The sequence below is a fragment of the Acinonyx jubatus genome, chromosome C2 (genome assembly GCF_027475565.1).
Source record: "Acinonyx jubatus isolate Ajub_Pintada_27869175 chromosome C2, VMU_Ajub_asm_v1.0, whole genome shotgun sequence".
In the NCBI taxonomy this organism is placed as follows: Eukaryota; Metazoa; Chordata; class Mammalia; order Carnivora; family Felidae; genus Acinonyx; species Acinonyx jubatus.
In genome coordinates this window covers 96,686,406-96,708,049 of record NC_069384.1, presented here as the reverse complement: position 1 = coordinate 96,708,049, position 21,644 = coordinate 96,686,406, and the positions used below count along the sequence as shown (strand labels likewise).

Here is a 21,644-nt window from a genome sequence, read left to right as displayed (position 1 = left end):
CAATTATTGGTTGTGAGACTAACATTTTATGGGAAACATTTCCAACAAAAAATGTAAATGTAGACGTCAAAGGTGACCATTTCTTTCATTACTGTTCAAATTCAGTACCTTGCCTGACCCAATCTCCATGATGAAGATTATGCTCTAATATATAGCAACATTTGTGATATCCAGAGAGCAGCTCTGCCCAGTTAATAGTCACAGTGGCTTCTTCGTCTTCATGTGCATTAGCAGGACGCTCAAACAGGGAAATCAAGGCCGTCGTGAAAACAATTGCTTGAACCTTGAGAGAGATATTGAAAGGAAAACAAAAATGGGCAGGATCATTGTTGGAAAAAAAAATCTATGTTCTTTAAGATTAATAAGGAATAGGTATTGAATTAATGGGAATTTCCTCAATATTATTTAAAGGATACAGGCAGTCATACTAAAAGACAAAACAACTATAATGTTGGTAAAGCAATTACCAAGGGCAGTTCATTATTTGCTTTTATGATACACTTGTGATTAAAATCACAAAGAGTGAAAAGCTTTCACAATTAGGAAAGGAAATTGTTCAAATTAGACCACTTCAGAGTTCATGGGCATTCAACAAATAATAATTTTTTAGCGGATAGGTGGAATGTGATAGAGGAGTCATTGCATCCAATGTCCGGGTTTTTGTGCTGCCCTCTCTAATGCATCTATCCCTTTGTTAAGTGATGCAGGAAACAAGCACTGCCCAGGGAGCTGGTACAGAGGAGGCTTTTAAATGAAAATCAGGATAATTAATTTGAAAGAGTTATAAGAGATAATTTTGGGCATTTAAAATTTGATGTTTATTAAAACTGGGACCTAAGAGATCAAGCATCGTTTGGTGAAAAAAAATTACAATTTCTTTCTAAATAAGGAAAATGAGACTATACATAGACAAGAAAACCACATGAAGACTGTTTTTCATAAGCAAGAAAGGGAACTGTGACCTAATCCTTCTTTTCCACGCCCAGCAGGTGTGGCTTTATAATTTGTAGTGTAGCTCAATTAGGAGGTCACACTCGTTGTATTCTATTTCTATGTTGAGCTACAGTTTGCTGATTAAATCCATAGTGTTCAACTTTTCCTTCCCTCGCTTACCTTTCCAGTTATGTCCCCAAAAGAAAGAATCGATTCATTGGCATCAAGGACGTCATACCAATATTCCATACAAATCGGTGTTCCCTTCAGGCCTTGGAGTTTATATTGACAAGGAAATTCTCCTTTGGACAGCAGATCATAGAAACAAATCTCTTTACTCGTAAAAGCCACTGCTATCTAAAGTAACAAATAGAAAATATTTGTTCAAGAAATACAGAAATACAGAAAGTATTTTTTCTGATGAATTTAGTGAAATCAGTATACAAAGGAGACATGCAACTCTTAGCCCCAAAACAGACACTGTTCCCTTCAGGTCACTAACAGTATTATAGAGGCACAGCATGGCGGCACAAGTGGACTTTATTCTAACTTTGGACTCTAGCCAAGAAAAAGTTCTTCCCGTTAAAGGCATTTGAACATATTTTCCTCTGTATCTCCACTTCACACACCTGCCAACCTCATCCATCCATGGGAGACGAGATGATTAATCACAAAGAAAAGACAAAAACAGAGGTCTAGAGCATCACACAGTCATACCAGAAGCTTTACAAATTATGCTTTATAAAGCAAGCAGTCTTTCACAAAAATCAGTTGATAAAAACTCTGTAAGTAGCCTTCACAAGTTAGATAAAATCCCAAAACTATTTTTAAAAGTGTAAATACATTTGTCAATAAAATTGACCAAACTTCAACTAAACTAACCCAAGATAAAAAAGAGTGAAAATACACATCACTGAAATCAGAAATAAAAGTGTATTCTGCTATCGACCTGATAAAAATAAAAGGAGATTATAAGAGAATATCATAAACAATGGCATGCCAACAAAGTAGACGACCTAGATGAAATTCCAAATTTCTGAAAACAAAAATAGCACCTAAACTAACTCAAGACCAAATAGAAAATCTCAGCAAACATATCAGTAAAACAACAAAATTGAATTGTAATCAAAAACATTGTCACAAAGAAAATCCCAGGCCCAGATGGCTTCACTAATAAATGCGACCAAACATTTAAAGAATTAACAACAATGTTTCTCAAACTCTTCAAAAAAACAAAAAATAAATAAATAAATAACGTGGAGGCAACTATTCCAAAATCATTTTATGAAGCCAATACCATCTTAACACCAAACTACACAAAAACATACAAGAAAACTACATATCAAGAACCCTAATGAATATAGATGCAAAAATTGTCAACTAAACAATAGCAAAGAGAATCCAACAACATATAAAAACCATTACATACCATGACCAACTGATATTTATACCAGAAAGCAAGCCTACTTTAACATACAAATATCAATCAACGTAACACACTCTATTAATAAAATAAAGGACAAAATCTATATGATTCTCTCAATATATCCAAAAAAAGCATTTGACCAATTCTAACACACTTTCATGATAAAAATGCTCAACAAACCAGGACTAGAAGAAAACGTCTTCAACTTGATACAAAGAACCCACAACTGATATCATACTTAATGGTGGAAAACTGAATGTATTCTTCCTAAGATCAGGAACATGATGAGGATGTTCACTCTCACCACTACTATTCAATACCACACTGCAATTTCCAGAAAGGGAAATTAGGCAAGAAAAAGAAATAAAAGCATCCAGTTTGGAAAGGAAGAAGTTAGACTATCTTTGTTAGTAGATGACATAATCGTAAACACAGAAAATCCTAAAGAATAACAGCAACAAAAAATGATCAAAACCAGTAAATGAGTTCAGTGTAGTTGCAGGATATAAGATCATTTTTAAAAATCTATTTTTTTCTATACCCTAGTAATGAACAATCTGAAAATGATACTACCAAAAGCAGTGTTAGGAAAATACAAAGACAAAACATGTGTTGTAAGACAGTATTTGTAAATCATTCATCTGATAAATGTATATATCCAGAATATATAAAGAACTCTCAAAACTCAGTGAAATAAACCAACAACAAAATGGGCAAAAGATTTGAACAGACATTTTACCAAGGAGGATATACAGGTAGCAAATCAGTATATGAAAATAAGCTCAATATTATTAGTCATTAGGAAAATGTGAATTAAAACCACAATAAGATCAAATACAAACCTATTAAAATGGCCAAAATTAAGTGGGTAAGAAAACCCTGATCATACCAAATGTTGGTAAGGATATGTTATATCCACATGGTGGAATATTATACAACAATAAAAAGATAAACTGATATATCCAATGACATACCAAGTTAAAGAAGTCAGACCAAAACAAGTATACACTATATGATGTAAATTATATACAAATCTAGAAAATGCTAACTATTGTATGGTGACAGCATATCAGTGGCTACCTGACAAGGGGAGATGGGAGAGGTTGGACAGATTACAAAAGGGCACAAGGACATTTTTGAGCGTGATGATTATGTTCATTATCTTCATTGTACTGTTGATTTTTTGCAGTAGACAAATGTATTAAAATTTGTCAACTTGGGTATTTTTAGTATGTGTGGTGCATTTTGTATAATTTCATCTCAATAAAGCTCTTTGAGGAAAGAAGAAAAAAGCAACCCTCTTTAAACTTCTATGTTGCAAAAGTGCAAAGGAAAGGCTAAGATTTAGTTATCAGTCCTGGAAAGAAGAAACAATGCAACATAATCATTACACAACATAACAACATAAACATAGCATGATAATAACAGAATGCTGCACACAGATATAAAAGAAAATCTGGGCTTGAACCATCTTGTAACCCATATAATTAACATTAACACCAGATCCTTAGCAAGAAGAGACTGGATGTGATGACGTCCAGCTACCACTCTAGAGGCAGCAAAGACTCTGAAACACAGGTTCTGAAATCAAGCTGCCTCCGTATACAAATCTTACAACATGCATTCTGTGTGACGTAGGGCAAATTCCACAACCTCTCCTTGCCTAGTCTCTCATTCTTAAAGTAGGAGCAATGTCCACTTCATGGTGATCTCGAGAAGATTAACAGAGCAGGGTGCATCACGTTGGAAGTTAATGATGATGATGATTCTTTATGTTCAAGGCAGTAGAGCCTACCATTTCCCACTTACAAAAACCCTGGGTTTTTGGAAACATGGAGGATTCTGGCTCTGGCATAATAAATATGCAAGAGGATCCTGGAACAGCTTGTCACACCAGAAAACAAAGAAGCTTTCAAAGACTAACATAGTTATAGCAGAAAAGACTCAGAAGCTGACTTGTATTCATTCCAGTGTATAAAGATGGTACAATTTTAAGGATGAGTTAGCAACTCGGTGGACTGAAGCAAATGAAATTGCTTAAACTCATGAGTTTGTGATGATATTGATAACAATAATGATAGTTTTGCTCATTTTTCGTCTTTAGAGGATTTTGAATACTGGCAAATAGAAGTAAAGAATTAGCCATTCATCCTGCCTTTGTTCTATGATTTGTACTACATTATAACTAAATACTTGACAGGTGGAATTTCTTTTTATAGAGGTATTCCAGCTTATAAAGAAAGTAGAGGGGCTCCTGGGTGGCGCAGTCAGTTAAGCGTCCGACTTCAGCCAGGTCACGATCTCGCGGTCCGTGAGTTCGAGTCCCACGTCAGGCTCTGGGCTGATGGCTCAGAGCCTGGAGCCTGTTTCCGATTCTGTGTCTCCCTCTCTCTCTGCCCCTCCCCCGTTCATGCTCTGTCTCTCTCTGTCCCAAAAATAAAATAAACGTTGAAGAAAGTAGAAATGATGGAATTAGAATGTCATCCTCTTGCAACCCCTAATAAATTGATAGATCAAGGAATAATCAGCAATAACTGTCAACATCCCAAGAAGAGAGAGAACAGGCATTTTGTGCCTCCTGATTGAGGAACACCTATTCCAGAACAAACCATCTTAAAACCGATCAAGGCTTTAGATTTGACTACCAATTTACTGGAAATATGGGGAACAAGGAGACATGTAAAACAACCCCCTCTAAACACAGTCTGCAAAATCCAGACTGAGACACTTTAAAGAACAAACACCAGTTTCTCTTACAAAAACAGAATAGCAATAACAAAACAATGCAATAATAAAGAAGGGGTGGAGAAAAACACATAGATCAAAAGAGACATATCAACAATTCACAATGGTTTGGATCTTACTCAGATTGTGATTCAAATAAACTATCAAATGAGGAATTAACAAGCTATTAAAAAATTACAAGAAAAGAAAATGTGTATTTGACTGGATATTTGAGAATAAGGAATTATTGCAATTGTTATTAAATGTGATCGTGGTATCATGGTTATGCTAAAAAAAAGGAGATTTTTTATGAAATATTTACAGATTAAACAATTGCATGTTTTGGATTTCAAAGAGGGGAGATATAGATCTAACTAGACTGGCTGTGAACTGGAAATGGCCAAGGGTAGATATTGGTTCTTAATACTGTTATCTCTGGGAATGCAAGCTGGTGCAGCCACTCTGGTAAACAGTATGGAGGTTCCTCAAAAAACTAAAAATAGAACTACCTACGACCCAGCAATTGCACTACTAGGCATCTATCCAAGGGATACAGGTACACTGTTTCAAAGGGACACATGCACCCCCATGTTTATAGCAGCACTATCAACAATAGCCAAACTATGGAAAAGAGCCCAAATGTCCATTGGTGGATGACTGGATAAAGATGTGGTATATATATATATATATATATATATATATATATATATATATATACACACATACATACACACACAATGGAGTATTACTCGGCAATCAAAAAGAATGAAATCTTGCCATTTGCAACTACGTGGATGGAACTGGAGGGTATTATGCTAAGTGAAATTAGTCAGAGAAAGAGAAAAATCATATGACTTCACTCATATGAGGACTTTAAGAGACAAAACAGATGAACTTAAGGGAAGGGAAACAAAAATAACATAAAAACAGGGAGGGGGGACAAAACAGAAGAGACTCATAAATATGGAGAGCAAACTGAGGGTTATGGGAGGGGTTGTGGGAGGAGGAATGGGATAAATGAGTAAGGGGCACTAAGGCATCTACTCCTGAAATCATTGTTGTACTATATGGTAACTAATTTGGAGGTAAATTTAAAAAAATAAAAAATAAAACAAATTAAAAAAATACTGTTATCTCTGCTTGTATGTGCATTTAAAAGTTTTCATAGTAGAGGCACCTGGGTAGCTCAGTTGGTTAAGCATCCAACTTCGGCTCAGGTCATGATTTCACAGTCCATGGGTTCATGCCTTGCGTCGGGCTCTGTGCTGACAGCTCAGAGCCTGGAGCCTGCTTCAGATACTGTGTCTTCCTCTCTCTCCGCCCCTCCCCTGCTCATGCTCTGTCTCTCTCTCTCAAAACTGAATAAATGTTAAAAGATTTTTTTTTTATTTTCACAGTGAAGTTTATCATCTGCTTAATATAAAATACTAAGAATATGGATTCTTTAAGTTATCTTCATCCTTCCCTCACACACTGATTTTCCTTTCAATACATTATCTTGCTCATAGGCTGTTGCGTAAGGATATTTGTACTGAGTGGGCCCTACCCATCCGAATTAAGAAATTGAACAGTGGTTAAAATCAGATAAGCAGTTCCCTGTGATCGCACTGAGTTGTGCCATGCATTGTAATAACCTCTCAGCACCTCATATAGACCCATGATTTTACCATAAACTGTGGAGTCAGAAACGTCTTACCAGCCAGTAATGCAGCATGGCCACATTTGGGACAGAGCCAAGAATCTGAGTCACTGTCAGCTGTGTCCTTTAAAGGAGCTGAAGAAAACAGTTTGGGAAATTGAGAAGCTCACTGGCTCTACTCACATTCCCTCCAGATCAGATGAGAGGCACAAAGTGGGACTGAAGCTCTCAGTCCCTGCTGGTGTTATACTTGATATTGATCAGGAGCCCCATTCTATCATTTTCCCCCTTTTACAGGCAATAATTTATTTATAAAGACTTGGTACCTTGTTTATATTTTCCAGAGAAACCATACTTGTCACCCACAGGTGTTTAAGCTTGGTGGCATCTGAAGTGATGGGAAATGTTTCTTGGAGCTTTAAATTCTCTCCCCAGATTCCTAATAAACCTTCTTTACTGATGGTCAGATAACGACTTGAACTTTTTAAGAAAATTACTTTTTGAATGATGTCCTTGTGTTTCGTTGGAAGGAGTTCAAGGTCTTTCCACTGGGGAACCACAGTTGCCTTTGCTCGTTCATCGTTCTCGTGAAGTGCTAACAGCATAAATGAAGTCAACTTGTCCCAGTTAATGAAGCCATCTTGGGCCACATCCACTTTGTCAAAGAACTCCCCATATTTTTCCTTTGTGCCCCAACCAACAATCTCTGTCATTCTTTGCATAAACTCTTCTTTGGACATGCAAATAGTTTGACATGGTTCTGAGGGCTAGAAATAGGAATGAAAACAAGATGATAGTGAAAGCATCGTAAGTACTAGGGCATTGTACCATACCACACCCAAATGTGGACCTAATCAGCAAGTCTTCCCAGCTTAAAAAAAATTGTCTTTTACTTTATAACTATACTTAAGTTAATTTGGGCTGGGGAGCAAATAACTGACAGGGCTACAAGCTGACATTCTCAATAACCAATGTCCTTATAACTGGAAAAGGGAGGCAGGAGAGTCAATGATTTGATATCATGATGGAAGCAGCAGTCAGAGTAACGTGGGGCTATGTTCCAAGGAAGGCAAGCACCTCCAGCAGCAGGAAAAGGTGAAACAGAGTTTCCATTAGAGACTCCAGAAGGAAGACAATTCTGACACATCCTGATTTTAGCCCTGTGGAACCCACTTTGGACTTCTGACCTCCAAAGTAAGAGGAGTGGCTTGAGCCACTACGTTTGTGCTAATTTGTTATAACATCAGTAGGAAACTAGTATAGTGGTTGAGAGAAGATAGATGAACAGAGTTTAGCACAGCCAGTGAAATTATACCACAGTGAAACTTTAATCCATAAGCAAGCAGTCCACTTTGGTAAATACACCATTACAGTGAAATTACAAGTACACCATTACAGTAAAAGCACATATGTTTGATTTTTGTGATGAGTGGCACTTATGCTCTATAAAGTCTTTGCAAATACTAAATTAGCAGCTACTGAACCATAGTTCAGAGACGAAATACAGAGTTATGTTTCTATGACCCTTTGGTCACAATATTTTCATCACTTGATCAATTCATAATTTGTTTTGTGTGTTTCTGTTGAAAGACACTTAACTTAGCATATTAAGTTAACTTATTAATATTTAATTCATGACCAATAGAACAAAGTTTATCTAACACCTGTATTTTCTCCATAAGGCACATCACAGCCTTCTTAATGTTTATTTTTGAGAGAGAGAACATGAGCTGAGAGGGGGAGAGAGAGAGAGAGAGAGAGAGGGAGAGGGAGACATAGAATCCAAAGCAGGCTCCAGGCTCAGCTGTCTGCACAGAGCCCGACACGGGGCTCAAACCCACAAACTGCAAGATTACGACCTGAGCCAAAGTCAGATGCTTAACAGACTGAGCCACCCAGGTGACCCCACATCATAGCCTTCTTGTACTTAGGAACACTAATCAGAACCTTACCACCACACTTGGGGACCATTTTAAACAGTGAAATAACCAACAAAAACAAAAAATGCAAAATGAACTTGGTATTAGTAGACCTCAAGTAGGACGCTTGTTTGCAGTGTGAGTGCTAGAATAAAAAGGTAGAGTGTTATGTTATTTGACCTCATCCTGGAATATGAACATTGGAGGCAGAAACCTTTTGCCACTCTGTACATGTCTGTGAATGACCATGAAAGTGTTTTCAGGATTCATTTTTGGGGTTACAAATAAATTTTAGTAAGTAGGCAAACTCACAAATACAAAATCTGTGAATAAAGAGAATAATACTATATTATTATTATTATTATTATTATTATTATGTGAAGTAATAATATTTCAAATAAGTATATATTTTACTATTTAATAGGTTGTTTAGTTTGGTGAGATTCATGATGAGAAATCTACTTTTCCTACTACCTTAGAGTCAAAGAGTCAGGATTGATAGTAAGCTCTGGGAGGAAGCATATTGCAGAGCAAGTCAAGGAATTGCAGATTTAACCCTAATTCCACCAGTAATTGTAGGAACTGCTGGAAAGTTACTTCAGTGCTGAGGCTTACTCTCCCCATCTGTAAAGTGGATATGGCAATATCAGTTACAATAAAATTGTTTTTAAAATTAATTGATATATCAATACATGTAGAAAAAGCATTTGACAAAATTCAATGGCCATTCATGATAAAAACTCTTGGTAAACAAAGAATAGAGGGGAACTTCCTCAACTTACTAAAGAATATCTGCAAAAAAAAAAAAAAAAATGGACATCTGACATCACACTCAATGGTGAGAAACTGGAAGCCTTCCTACTAAGATCTGGTACAAGATATCTCACAATTGCTTTTTAACATCATAATGAAAGTTCTAGCTAAGGCAATAAGACAAGAAAAGGAAATAAAAGGTTTAAAGATTAGAAAAGAATCAATAAAATTATCTTTGTTCACAGATGACATAATCATCTATGTAGAAAACCTGAAAGAACAACAAATAAACTCCTGGAACTAATAAGCCATTACAGCAAGACTGCAGGATACAAGGAAAATATATAAAAGTCAATTGCTTTGCTATATACCAACAACAAATAAGTGGAATTTGAAATTAAAAACACAATACCATTTATATCAGTAACCAGAAAAATGAAATGAATATAAATCTAACAAAATATGTATAAGACCTAAACAAGGTAAACTACAAATCTCCAATCAATGAAATCAAGAAGAAATAAATAAATGGAGATATTCCAAGATCCAAGATAGGAAGATTCAATATTGTTATGATCTCAATTATTCCAAAAATAATCTATAGATTCTTTGCAATTCCAATCAAAATCCCAGCAAATTATTTTGTGGATATCAACCACCTGATTCTAAAGTTTATATGGAGAAGCCAAATACCCAGATGAGCTAACACAATATTAAAGGACAAGAACAAAGTTGGAAGACTAACTCTACCTGACTTCAAAACTTACTATAAAGCTACAGTAAGTACCAAAATAGTGCGTTATTGGCATAAGAACAGATAAAAAGATCAATGGAACAGAGAGCTCAGAAATAGACCCATATAAATATAGTCAATAGATCTTTGAAAAAGGTCCAAGGCAATACAATAGAGAAAAGATAATACTTATAACAAATGGTGCTGGAATAACCAGACATCCACATGATTAAAAACGAATCTAGACACAGACCTTACACCCTTCAGAAAAATTAACTCAAAATGGATTGCAGACCTAAATGTAACACACAAAACTATAAAACTCTAGAAGATAACATAGAAATAAAGTTATATGACCTTCAGTTTGGAGATGACTTTTTAGATGCAACACCAAAGGCATAATCAATGAAAGAAAGAATTCATAGACTTCATTAAAATTAAAAACTTCTGCTCTGTGAAATACAATGTGAAAAGAATGAGAAGAAAAGCCATAGACTTGGAGAAAATATTTTCAAAAGATATATCTGATAGAGAACTCATGCAAAATATGTCTTAAAAATTCTTAAAATTTAACAATAAGAAAACAACCCAACTTAAAAATGGGCCAAAAACCTTACTGAATTCTTCACAAAAGAAGATATACAGATACAGATGGCAAATAAGCATATGAAAAGAACATCATATGTCATCAGGGAAATGAAAATTAAAACAGCAAGGTATCAGTACACACCCTATTTGAATGGCCAAAATCTGGAACACTGAAGCAGCAAATGCCGGCAAGGATCTAGAACAGGAACTCTCATACATTTCTGATGGGAATGTAACATCAGACAGACACTTTGGAAGACAGTTTGGTGGTTTCTTACCAAGCTGAACACAGTCTTATTATATGATCCAGCAATCACACTCCTTGGTCTTAACCCAAATGAACTGAAAATTATGTCCACACAAAAAACTGCACAGATGTTTATAGTAGCTTTATTCATAATTGCCAATATTTGGAAGCAACCCAGTTGATGTCCTTCAATGGGTGAATGGATAAATAAACTGAGGCATGTCTGGAGAATAGAATATTATTCAGCGCTAAAAAGAGATGAGCTATCATGTCATGAAAAGACCTGGAAATGCATAGTACTAAATGAGAAAAGCCACTCTGAAAAAGGTTACATATTGTATGATTCCAAATACATCAAATTCTGGAAAAAACAAAACTGTAGAGACAGTAAAAAAAAGCAGCGGTTGCCAGGGGTTGGAGGAGTGGGGGAGGGAAGAATGGGCAGAACATAGAGGATTTTCAGGGCAGTGAAACTACTCTGAATGATACCATAATGGTGGATATACATCATTATGCATTTGTCCAAAGCCCACAGAATATACAACACCGAGAGTGAATCCTAATGTAAACTGTGGACTTTGGATGATTATGATAGGTCAATGTAGGTTCATCAACTGTTACAAATGTACCACTCTGGTTGGGGATGTTGATAATGGGGGAGGCTATGCATGTTTCAGGGTAGGGAGTATATAGGTAATCTCTGTACCCTCCCCTTAATTTTGTTGTTAGCCTAAAACTACTCTAAAAATATAACATCTTAATTAAAAAAAAATCAAGTGAGGTATCATGTGAGCAAAAACTAAGTAGTCAAGTGTTTAATAGACTTTGGTCTAGGCTTTTAACTTAATTAAATTAACTTTCTGAGAAATTGGTATACATCCCTTTGAACTACTCAGAAGTCCATCATTCTTTTGTTTGTTAAATTATTTTTAGCCCCAAACATTTAGAGAGATGGAAAATTTTCAGTGACCCAGATTTTAGGTGTGGAGAAAGAAATCTGATCCTAAAACCACTCCTTTTGAGCCAAGACTGCAAACTGTTTCTGAAAGCTAAGTCAATGTTGATCAAAAGTTTTATTTAAAAAAAAATTTTTTTTTCAACGTTTATTTATTTTTGGGACAGAGAGAGACAGAGCATGAACGGGGGAGGGGCAGAGAGAGAGGGAGATACAGAATCGGAAACAGGCTCTAGGCTCTGAGCCATCAGCCCAGAGCCCGACACGGGGCTCGAACTCCCGGACCGCGAGATCGTGACCTGGCTGAAGTCGGACACCTAACCGACTGCGCCACCCAGGTGCCCCAAAAGTTTTATTTTAAACTGTTCTATAATGACATCAATCGGCTGCATATTTATGTTATTATATTATGTTATGTTTAAAACATTTTAAGGCTGAATCTCAGAGTATTTTCTTCCCATGAGTTAGTGATTTTTTTTATTTCTAAGAACAGGAAACTGTTTTGATTGATAAATACCAAAATGAGTCTTTTTTATATTCTAAAATATGGAATTACAACTAGACCATAAACAAGACGACAAACTTTCTTCCCCAAAGTAACATACACAATAACCTTTATAATTTTCTACACATTGATAATGTCACTCTGCACTGGGAGATTTGAGGAATACTCCCAATTTATGAAAAGAGCAACTATATAATATACCTGAAGCTCTATTATTGATTGTTTAGTGATTTAAGTTTGAAAATAAAACCAGTTTTTGCCATACCTTTGGTTAAAATTTAGGAATTTGCTTTTATTGGGGCACCTGGGTGTCTCAGTCTGTTAAGTGTCTGACTTTGGCTCAGGTCATAATCTCACAGTTCATGGGTTCAAGCCCCACGTTGGGCTCTGTGCTGACAGTTCAGAGCCTGGAGCCTGCTTTGGATTCTGTGTCTCCTCTCTCTTTGTCCCTCTCCCACTTGTGCTCTGTCTCTCTCTCTCTCTCTCTCAAAAATAAAAAAATAAACATTAAAATTTTTTAAATTAAAAAAAAGAAAAAAACGAATTTGCTACTAAAAATTCCCAACTTGTTTCAAGAAGCATTATGCCTTGATCAGTATGTGGTTTATGTTTATTCATTCTATTATATGCCAGCTTTAATAAATTAAATGTACAAGAAAGTATGTGATCTTTTATATAAACTTAAAGGCACATATGCATTAACTTCAACCTCACAGTTAATTCTCATTTTATCAGTGGCTCCCACTTATCTTCTGGTACTAGAATTAATTCACTCATTCCATTATATTATACTCATCGCACACTGTGGTAGGGAGAGTGTAGGTGTGCAATTGGAGGTCTAAGCCTTAGCTTCAGTTACTGTACCTCTAAATAGGGACAATAAGGGGTGCCTGGGTGGCTCAGTCGTTTGAGTGACTGACTCTTGATTTCAGCTCAGGTCATGATCTTATGGGTGTGTGGGAATGAGGCCTGTGTCTGGCTCTGTGCTGACAGAGTGGAGCCTGCTTGAGATTCTCTCTCCCTCTCTGTCTCTCTCTCTCTCTCTCCCTGCCCCTCCCCCCCACTCATACACATGCACACACGTGTGCTCTCAAATAAATAAACATTTAAAAGTAAATAAATAGAGATAATAATAACTAACTGTTAGGGTTGTTACCAGGCTTAGCTGATATTTTATGTGGACCACATGGGATCATTTAATGTGAGTACAACACATTTATACCCAAGAAATGTTAATTCCCTGCTAAATAGTTTAAAGAACAGAAGGACTTCACACCAGCAATGAGTCTTCTCTAAGGATTTAGCTAAATTCATTTGTTGATGTGTGTGTGTGTGTGTGTGTCTGTGTGTGTGTGTAAGGATTTGGAGGTGTACATAATTACTAATTTTAGTAAACTGATCCTATCTATCAGGAGGGGCTAGTTGCTAATTAGCTTCTAAGAGACTTCTCAGCGGGCCCGAAGATTATGTGAAGGAGACTCTACTAACAGGATTATGCGAAGTTCTCAGTTTCTGTGACCATTGCCATCGGGGTAGCAGATGCTAGTTTGGGGCTTAATATGAAATAGCAACTGTATACACCGTGTCAGTTGGTCTTCCTCAAATACAAAACTGTTCCAAGTGAGCCCAGTGAAAGTAAAGTTTACCTACCCGTTTCCAGAGCCCAAGACCATTTCATGCATACAAGACCAACATCTTGTCATTGTGACTCACTGTAGCCTGTACCTCGTCATGAGCCATTTCAACTGCTACTTTATGAACTTTAGGTGAGCCAGAGGTTCCTATCCTGGCCTTCTTGGCAGAAGGTAACTCCAGAGGAAGAAAGATAAAATAATCCTTCAATCTCAAAATGAGCTTCCATATACCATGATTTGGTTGCTATAAACTCTCAATCTGTATTAGATTCAGTACTCAGTGGCAAAATAACATACCTTTGAGTCATTTTGGGGAAAAAAATACATGTATATGTGTATATGTATATATCTAAATTAATACTAATTTAGTTAACATCTAAATATTATGCTTGAATTCACTACCTAATATTTGTGGGCCCACAAGTCAGTCATAACATCTCTCAGGGTTTGTATGAAGGTCCAATAAGATAATCTGCACATAGGCCTTCTTTACATTAAATAATTTTATTACAACTTTAAGTTATTATTGTTGAAGACACATCCACATCAACCTAAATTCACAAGCATATATTTAGTATAGCTAGGGAGATATAAAGAATTTAGGAAATTTGATTTCATTATACAACATACAGCCTAAAATAATTAACTGTCAGTCCCTTCAGTTGAAAATTTAATTTGTCTTTAGTAAAAAGTATGACTTTAATAAAACCTTCTTCCGGTAGACATTTGTTCCAATTTGAATATACTTTCCAAACAAAAACTCCTAACAGATTTTGAAAGTATACCCTTTCATTTCTATTTTTTTCTGGGGTAGGGGAGAGGAGAGAGAAGCTGAGAGAGGGACAGAAGAGAATCCCAACCAGGCCTCACACTGTCAGTGCACAGAGCCCAACGAGGGGCTTGATCTCACCAACTGCGAGATCGTAACCTGAGCCAAAAGCAAGAGTTGGATGTTTAACCAACTGAGCCACCCAGGCACCCCATCTGTCTGGTTCTTTTTGAGGTAAAAAATTAATACCCCCGTATTTTTGAAACTTCTCTTATAATAAATGTGAAAAATGTCTGCTCTATTAGAAAACATATTCTCATTCCGCTCTTCTAAGATAATGCTTGTAAATTTATTTCGCTGTGTCTATGTAACTATTGAGCAATTAAAAAAAAAAAAAAAACAACCCAGTATTGCTTCCAACTTTTCTTGCAAAAAAGCTAACATACTCAGGATGTCTGCTTGATTATCTCAGTGAGTACAACTTTAGACATTTAGAAAATCTTCCTGTCTGCCTGAAAACCTTTCAAAAAATATTCTAAAATCCTTTCCTTTTGCCTAGAAAGCATTTTCTGCAGATATGCTCAGTTCTCATAAGCTATTCTTATAAAAAAAAAAAAAAAGAAAAAAAAAGAAGCATGAACTCTGTAAAACTTCCTCCAGCCTTTGAGATTTGTAAGATTTGGATTTCACTATAACTTATGTCAAAACTAAGAACTAAAACCTAAGTGCAAACCTCCAAAAATATACCCTTTGTAAGAAACTTGACAGCCTTTCTTTAAATTAAGAAGCGATCATGTGCTTTCAATTAGCAATGTGTAAGTGTGCCAATACATTTGTAAAATTATTTTTTTGCACAAAATAGTTCATGTTTACTATAGAAAATAGAAAATATAAATAACCCCAAAATTAAAATCCTCCATAATGCCATCAACGTCTCAGATTTTCTTCTTGGCAGAAATAGAAATACCTGTGTATTATTTCTGAAATGGTGTCATGATATATGTATCTTTGTGTGCTGCTTTCCACGTTACAGCATATCATGAAGGTTTCCTTGTGCAATATAGGTTGGTCTTTACCATCATTTTTAACAGCTGCACAATCTATGGAGAAGATATACAATTTATGGCCCCACAGTAGTAAAAATTTCAATTGTTCCCAATGCTTTGTTGTTTTATATAAACAGTCCTGCAATAAACATCCCAACACATATGTCTTTGCTTATTTGTCCAATTATTTCCTGAGGGAAATTTCCTGGAAACATAACTGCTGGGTCAGAATTTAAATATTCTTAAAGCATTTGATATATCTTGCCAAATCCTCCTCCAAAAAGTTGAACAAATTTACATTTCCATCAGTAAAGTATGAGATTGTCTATACCCAAAACCCCCACTGAGCTCATTCCTCTTAAGACTCACCAATTGGCTGCTGAAAAAAAAGTTCTAATAAGCCTAAACGTTCACATACTTGCTGGCAAAACAAAGCAATACATTTTTAAAGCAGACGCTTCCTTCTTTTAAATTCTGCCAACTTTTAGAAATGCTATTTATATTTATTTTTTCCTTAACTTTTTCCTGTAGCAATATTTTTTAATGAAATAGGGAAAGAAATTTTTTCCTCTTTTTCCATGCTCTGTAAATAAGGATTTGCCCAAGGTAAGAATACAAGTGCCAGTTAAAAACTATGGAGAGACTGACAATCCAATTTCCTCAGAAATCTAGGTATTTTCTCCCATGTCAAAGCTAGCAGTGGGTTAACATGTCACTGACCCAAAGTTCACTGCCACCATTCACTGGTGAGTAATGAATCCTGCGAATTAATGCCAAAATGTGAGTTGGCATGGGGCGCCTGGGTGGCTCGGTCGGTTAAGCGTCCGACTTCGGCTCAGGTCATGATCTCACGGTCCGTGAGTTCGAGCCCCGCGTCGGGCTCTGTGCTGACAGCTCAGAGCCTGGAGCCTGCTTCAGATTCTGTGTCTCCCTCCTCTCTCTGCCCCTCCCCTGTTCATGCTCTGTCTCTCTCTGTCTCAAAAATAAATAAACGTTAAAAAAAATTAAAAACAAAAACAAAATGTGAGTTGGCTTAGGAGGATATTTCCACCCACCCATCCATCCATCCATCCATCCACTGATCTAGTCATTAATAAATATATATAGAACTTGTACATCAGACAAAGTGGCATGGGGTAGGTTTATGTATTCATTCATATTCATATTCAACAGATAATTATCAAGCAACTGCTCCATGCCAAATACTATTTGAAGCATTTGGTATCAGCTTTGAACAAGACAAGATGCATGCTCTTCAAACTGAATTTAGCATTTACGCATGTTGAAAATATTCTATAGACCAGAAACCTTTCCTTAGTTTGAAAGCTTTTTATTTTTTTTACTTCCTATCATTAAAATTCTGCAATGCTTTTTTTTTTCTCTACATGAAAAATAGTTTCTAATACGGTTTCAGAGTCTCATTTTCTCCAGAACCTGCTAGTTTTATCAAGCATTTCACCCAAAATACTATTTCTTCTTGTCAAATATTTGGCATGATTTGGGGGTAATGTTCCATGACAGCTGAATGAGTGTGCACTATCAAAATGCATTCTTTCCTCCATCTCTATAATTAAATTTAAAATTAACATGCTGCTGTCTCATGCTGCATTCTGTTGCACTTGCCTCAATTTCCCTTGGTTACGAAGCCTATTGGTTATGAATATGTATTAGCGTTTGCTGTCAACCCTTGTGAACATCTTCTGGAGCAGAAGATTAGATGTGCTATTTCAAAACAGATGCATCAGTTTAAATCATCGTCTGCTATGTTCACCTACCAACTTTCATGAGAGACTGAACAGCACAACAGGAGACACTAGTCTGCCAGCCAAGGTTCATATTGCCTATTTTTTTTTTGGCTTGCTTCAATGAATTTTAGTTTTAATTTTCATTTACAGGATGATATCAATGATTCGAGGGCTCACGAGTCTGGACAGAATTAAAATTTTGTGACTAACAAAGACACAGGTAAATGGATGCCTAAAATTACCAGATACTTCTGCCCAACCAAACTCTGCACTTCATATCCTCTTTCCAGAAAACTAACCTCCCAACCTGCATTTACCTGCCTGCGTGATGCCCTTCCCTCAGATTGTGGCTTTGACTTTACTTCCTCCAAGAATCCTTCCAGGAGGCCCTTCTCCTATGTGAGCCATATGCTCTCCCAGTTCTGTTCTTTCCTCAGAGCACGGAATGATTACAGAGCAACTGCAAGTTTACTTGTTGGCATATACCCTTCTGTGAAGGAAGGTCAGGGTCTAAGTGCTTTTCAAATCCCACAGGGTAGACATTCAATAAATACCTGTTGCAAGAATGAGATAATGGATGAAAATATTTTTACCATTCTCTTCCATACTGCAGAAGAGATGCTCATCTGTTTTACCAGTAACAGCAAATTTCAGAAGGAGATCATAGTAATAAACAATGGTCAAGTTATAGGAAAATACTGTGTAAAATAATGGTGGAAAATTCGAAACAATTCTAAACGAAGTTTAGGGTTGTCCACCATGAGAAAAGGGACGGAAATGGGTATCAGAAGACACTGAGCAATGTTCTGGCTTTGCCCACAAGTCAAATGGAGCTGGACAAAAACAAATCCCTTTGTTTTAGATTTTTGTTTCCTCTCATGTAAAATGAAGGCAATAAAATAGGTCTCCACAGTCTGTCTCTTAATGCTAAAACTCAGCAAAAGGAAGCTGGTGGAGAAACATTACTTAGTAGAAGCTCGAAGTATTTATAAAAGGTGTCACTTTTAAATTCAGCATTGCTTAAATTCAGCGTTGTTAGACACACATTTAGGAGAGTACCATGGAATTTTTAGGTTATTAGATATGCTGACATTTTAATGACATTTATCTTTGCTCCGAATTACGATATAGATAAGGTGCCCACAAGTCATCTGCTATGCTTGTCCTGCTACAAGTAAGATTCTATTTTTCCATGATTGAGACCTCAATACATATTGAAACACACACATTTTTCATTTTAGAATATGATTTGCACGGTTCTGCCATTTTTCCTTTTTCCACTGAACAGTAAATCCTGACAATTTCATATGCTTGCCTTATTCTTTTTAATAGCTGAGTAGTAGGAGTATACTGTAATTTCCTTATCTATTCATTTATTGACAAATATTTGGGCCATTTTAAATAGTCCATCTCACTGACAATATTAAAATGAATTACAATGAATATTCTTGTACATAGATTTTTTTATGCACGTCATAATTCATTTAGGATAGCTTATAGAATTGGAATTGCTCATTCAAAAAGTACACATTGGATACATTTTACATTTGATATGTTCTGGAAAACGGCCTACCAAAAAAGCTTTGACAATTCAGTCTTAATAATAGTACCCATTTCCCTGATTCTTTGCCAACAATATATATTGGGAATCTTTGCCAAGCTGATGAATGAAAAAAGATGTCTTCTTTTTTTATTTGCATTTCAAATCAAATTCCTAATGAATTTGAATATCTTTTCACATGATTAGGAGCTATTTGTGTGGCATTTTGTCCTTGAATGCATAAAATATGTAGGCATAGTTATGAAGAATAGAACTATATGTGTGATATGGGGATGTGCATTTATGGGCAGAAATGAATAAAAAATACATTGGAAAGATGCAACGCAAGAGTAGTTAACTTGGGGCAGAGCAGTGGCTGAGGGTGGGCCGTGGTAAGAGGGCAATTTCATGTGTGACTCAACTTTTTACAATGAGAATAATGTTTTCCTCCTACCTTTGTTTTAATAATAAAGGGACTGTTAAATAGGAATCATAAAAATGAATGAAATTGTATTTCACTGGCTATACTCTCTTTTTCTGTTTGCTTCTCTCCTTTCAACTTCCAGGAAATAACCTTGCTTCTTTGTTTATTGTATCCACTCCAGTTTCTCTACCTCCTTGAAAAATTTCCCTAAGATCTGTCTTAGACACTCTGCTCTCTTCTACAGATATCTCATCTGCATCCATAGTGTCCACCCTCTGGGATCTATTGATGTCGCACTGACTTCTCTCTGCTTGCCTGATCCTTCTACTTGGTTTTAAATAACAGCATTGTACTTAGGGCATATGCAATTAAAACAACAAAAAGAACATACAGAAAGCTACAAAAAGAGGTGAACAGAAACCTGGGAAGGTGATAACCCAGCCTTGATGGGGAGAGAAGACTTTCTTGAGAGGGAACTATGTAAATATGAAGTATGAGTATGAGTTTGCTGGGAAATTGTGGGGGAGGGGGCAGGAATATTCCAAGCTGACACCAGCATTTGATAGGCCCTAAAATAGCAATACTGTTAAATCATTCAAATAACTAAAATATGACCAGCATGACTTAAATAATTTGGGTAATGTTACAGTGCTGGATAATTTTGTGACTGATATGTTGGAACCATAAATCTAGACTAACTACCTGTGGGGAGGTGGAAAGGGATCGGATGAGGAGATAAGGATTCCCCTGAAAGGAATAGATGTTACGTATTCTTTACCATCCCAGGGAAGGAATGTAGAAAAATAGGTCTGAGACTAGAGTGAAGGAAAATATTTTCTGGCCTCCAGGCTCTATTTTCTGAAGAAAAATATTTTCTTCAACCTCCGGGTAGGTTTACAGAAAGAGTAACCTCTTTGCCATATTAATGTAACCAGAAACGAGGAAATGGAACAAATTAGTAGGATACCATGAGAAGGGTCCAAAACAGCATTGCCCAATAGGACTGTCTGCAATGATAAAAACATTGTATAAACTTAATTATCCAATATGATAGCTATTAACCACTTGTGGCTACTGAGTACTTTAAATATGGCTGGTGCTTGTGAAGAACTGAACCTTTCATTTTATTAAATTCTTCTTTTTTTGATTTTCACTTTAATTTAAATAACCACCTGGGGCTCATGGCCACCATATTGGACAACACAGGTCTGGAGCAATGTGGCAACCTGGCCTCAGAAGTGTTGAGAGAATTAGAGAAGAACATGTGCACACGTGGAAGGGGAAGGAGTAGAGGAAAACAGTGTCCCTGGTAGTCCTCAGCAGAGAATGTCAGTGCCCAGAGAGTCCAGATTTAATGGGGGTCATATATCCATGAAATGGTGGTAAGACACGATGAGGGAGGAAAAGACCCTGAGGTGCTTGTGGAAGTGTGAAGCAGAGCCTTGGGAAAAAGTTGGAAATCACCAAGGGACAATCCAGAGACTTCCTAGGGTGGTAGGTTGTGTTATCACTGAGTGTAATATACTTGGTAATGAATGACAAATGTGCAGTAATGGCACACATTATAGTTCTTCGGTTGCCTGCTTTATTTTTCTTTTTTAATTCTCAAGAAAATTGATAAAGTAGGCCGTGCCCTTGGTCTACAGGTCTGGCTAAGTTGATGCACCACAAATGAATAGCAACAGGCACTGTACTGTCTCTCTCTCACCTTTATAACAAGTTTCTTGGTTGCCTTCTCTGTTCCAATCCTGGGCAAAGCTCAAGGTTAAAATATTTGTTCACCTAAAGCATTCTTCACCACCCTCTCTGACCCGGATCAATTTTTATAAGCACCTGCTCCAAACGCACACAGAGAAATGGGAAAGGGCATGAAGCTGTTAGAACTCATCACAAAATTCGGCACAAAGTCAGCAGCGTTTAAGAAGGCCAATTTTTCATGTGTGTTGACAAACAACTTTACTTGCTTTTGTTTTGGTGATGACATTGTTTGCTAGCCTCAACCACGAATTCTAGCAAGTCAAACAAAATCTCCAAAGAATGTCAGTCATTTCCAATTGTACCAGC

At 36.4% G+C, this 21,644-nt stretch overlaps 1 protein-coding gene across 1 annotated transcript in view; it reads right to left on the bottom strand.

Moving 5' to 3' along the window:
- WDR49 (WD repeat domain 49) overlaps positions 1-21,644 on the bottom strand; it is a 140,202-nt gene that overhangs the window by 111,480 nt on the left and 7,078 nt on the right. The window contains exons 2-4 of the mRNA XM_027061483.2: positions 7,049-7,489; positions 1,114-1,290; positions 109-283 (exon numbers count right to left, since the gene is read on the bottom strand). Of these exons, the coding sequence (XP_026917284.2) occupies positions 109-283; positions 1,114-1,290; positions 7,049-7,489 (793 nt within the window). The remainder of the gene's footprint in view (positions 1-108; positions 284-1,113; positions 1,291-7,048; positions 7,490-21,644) is intronic.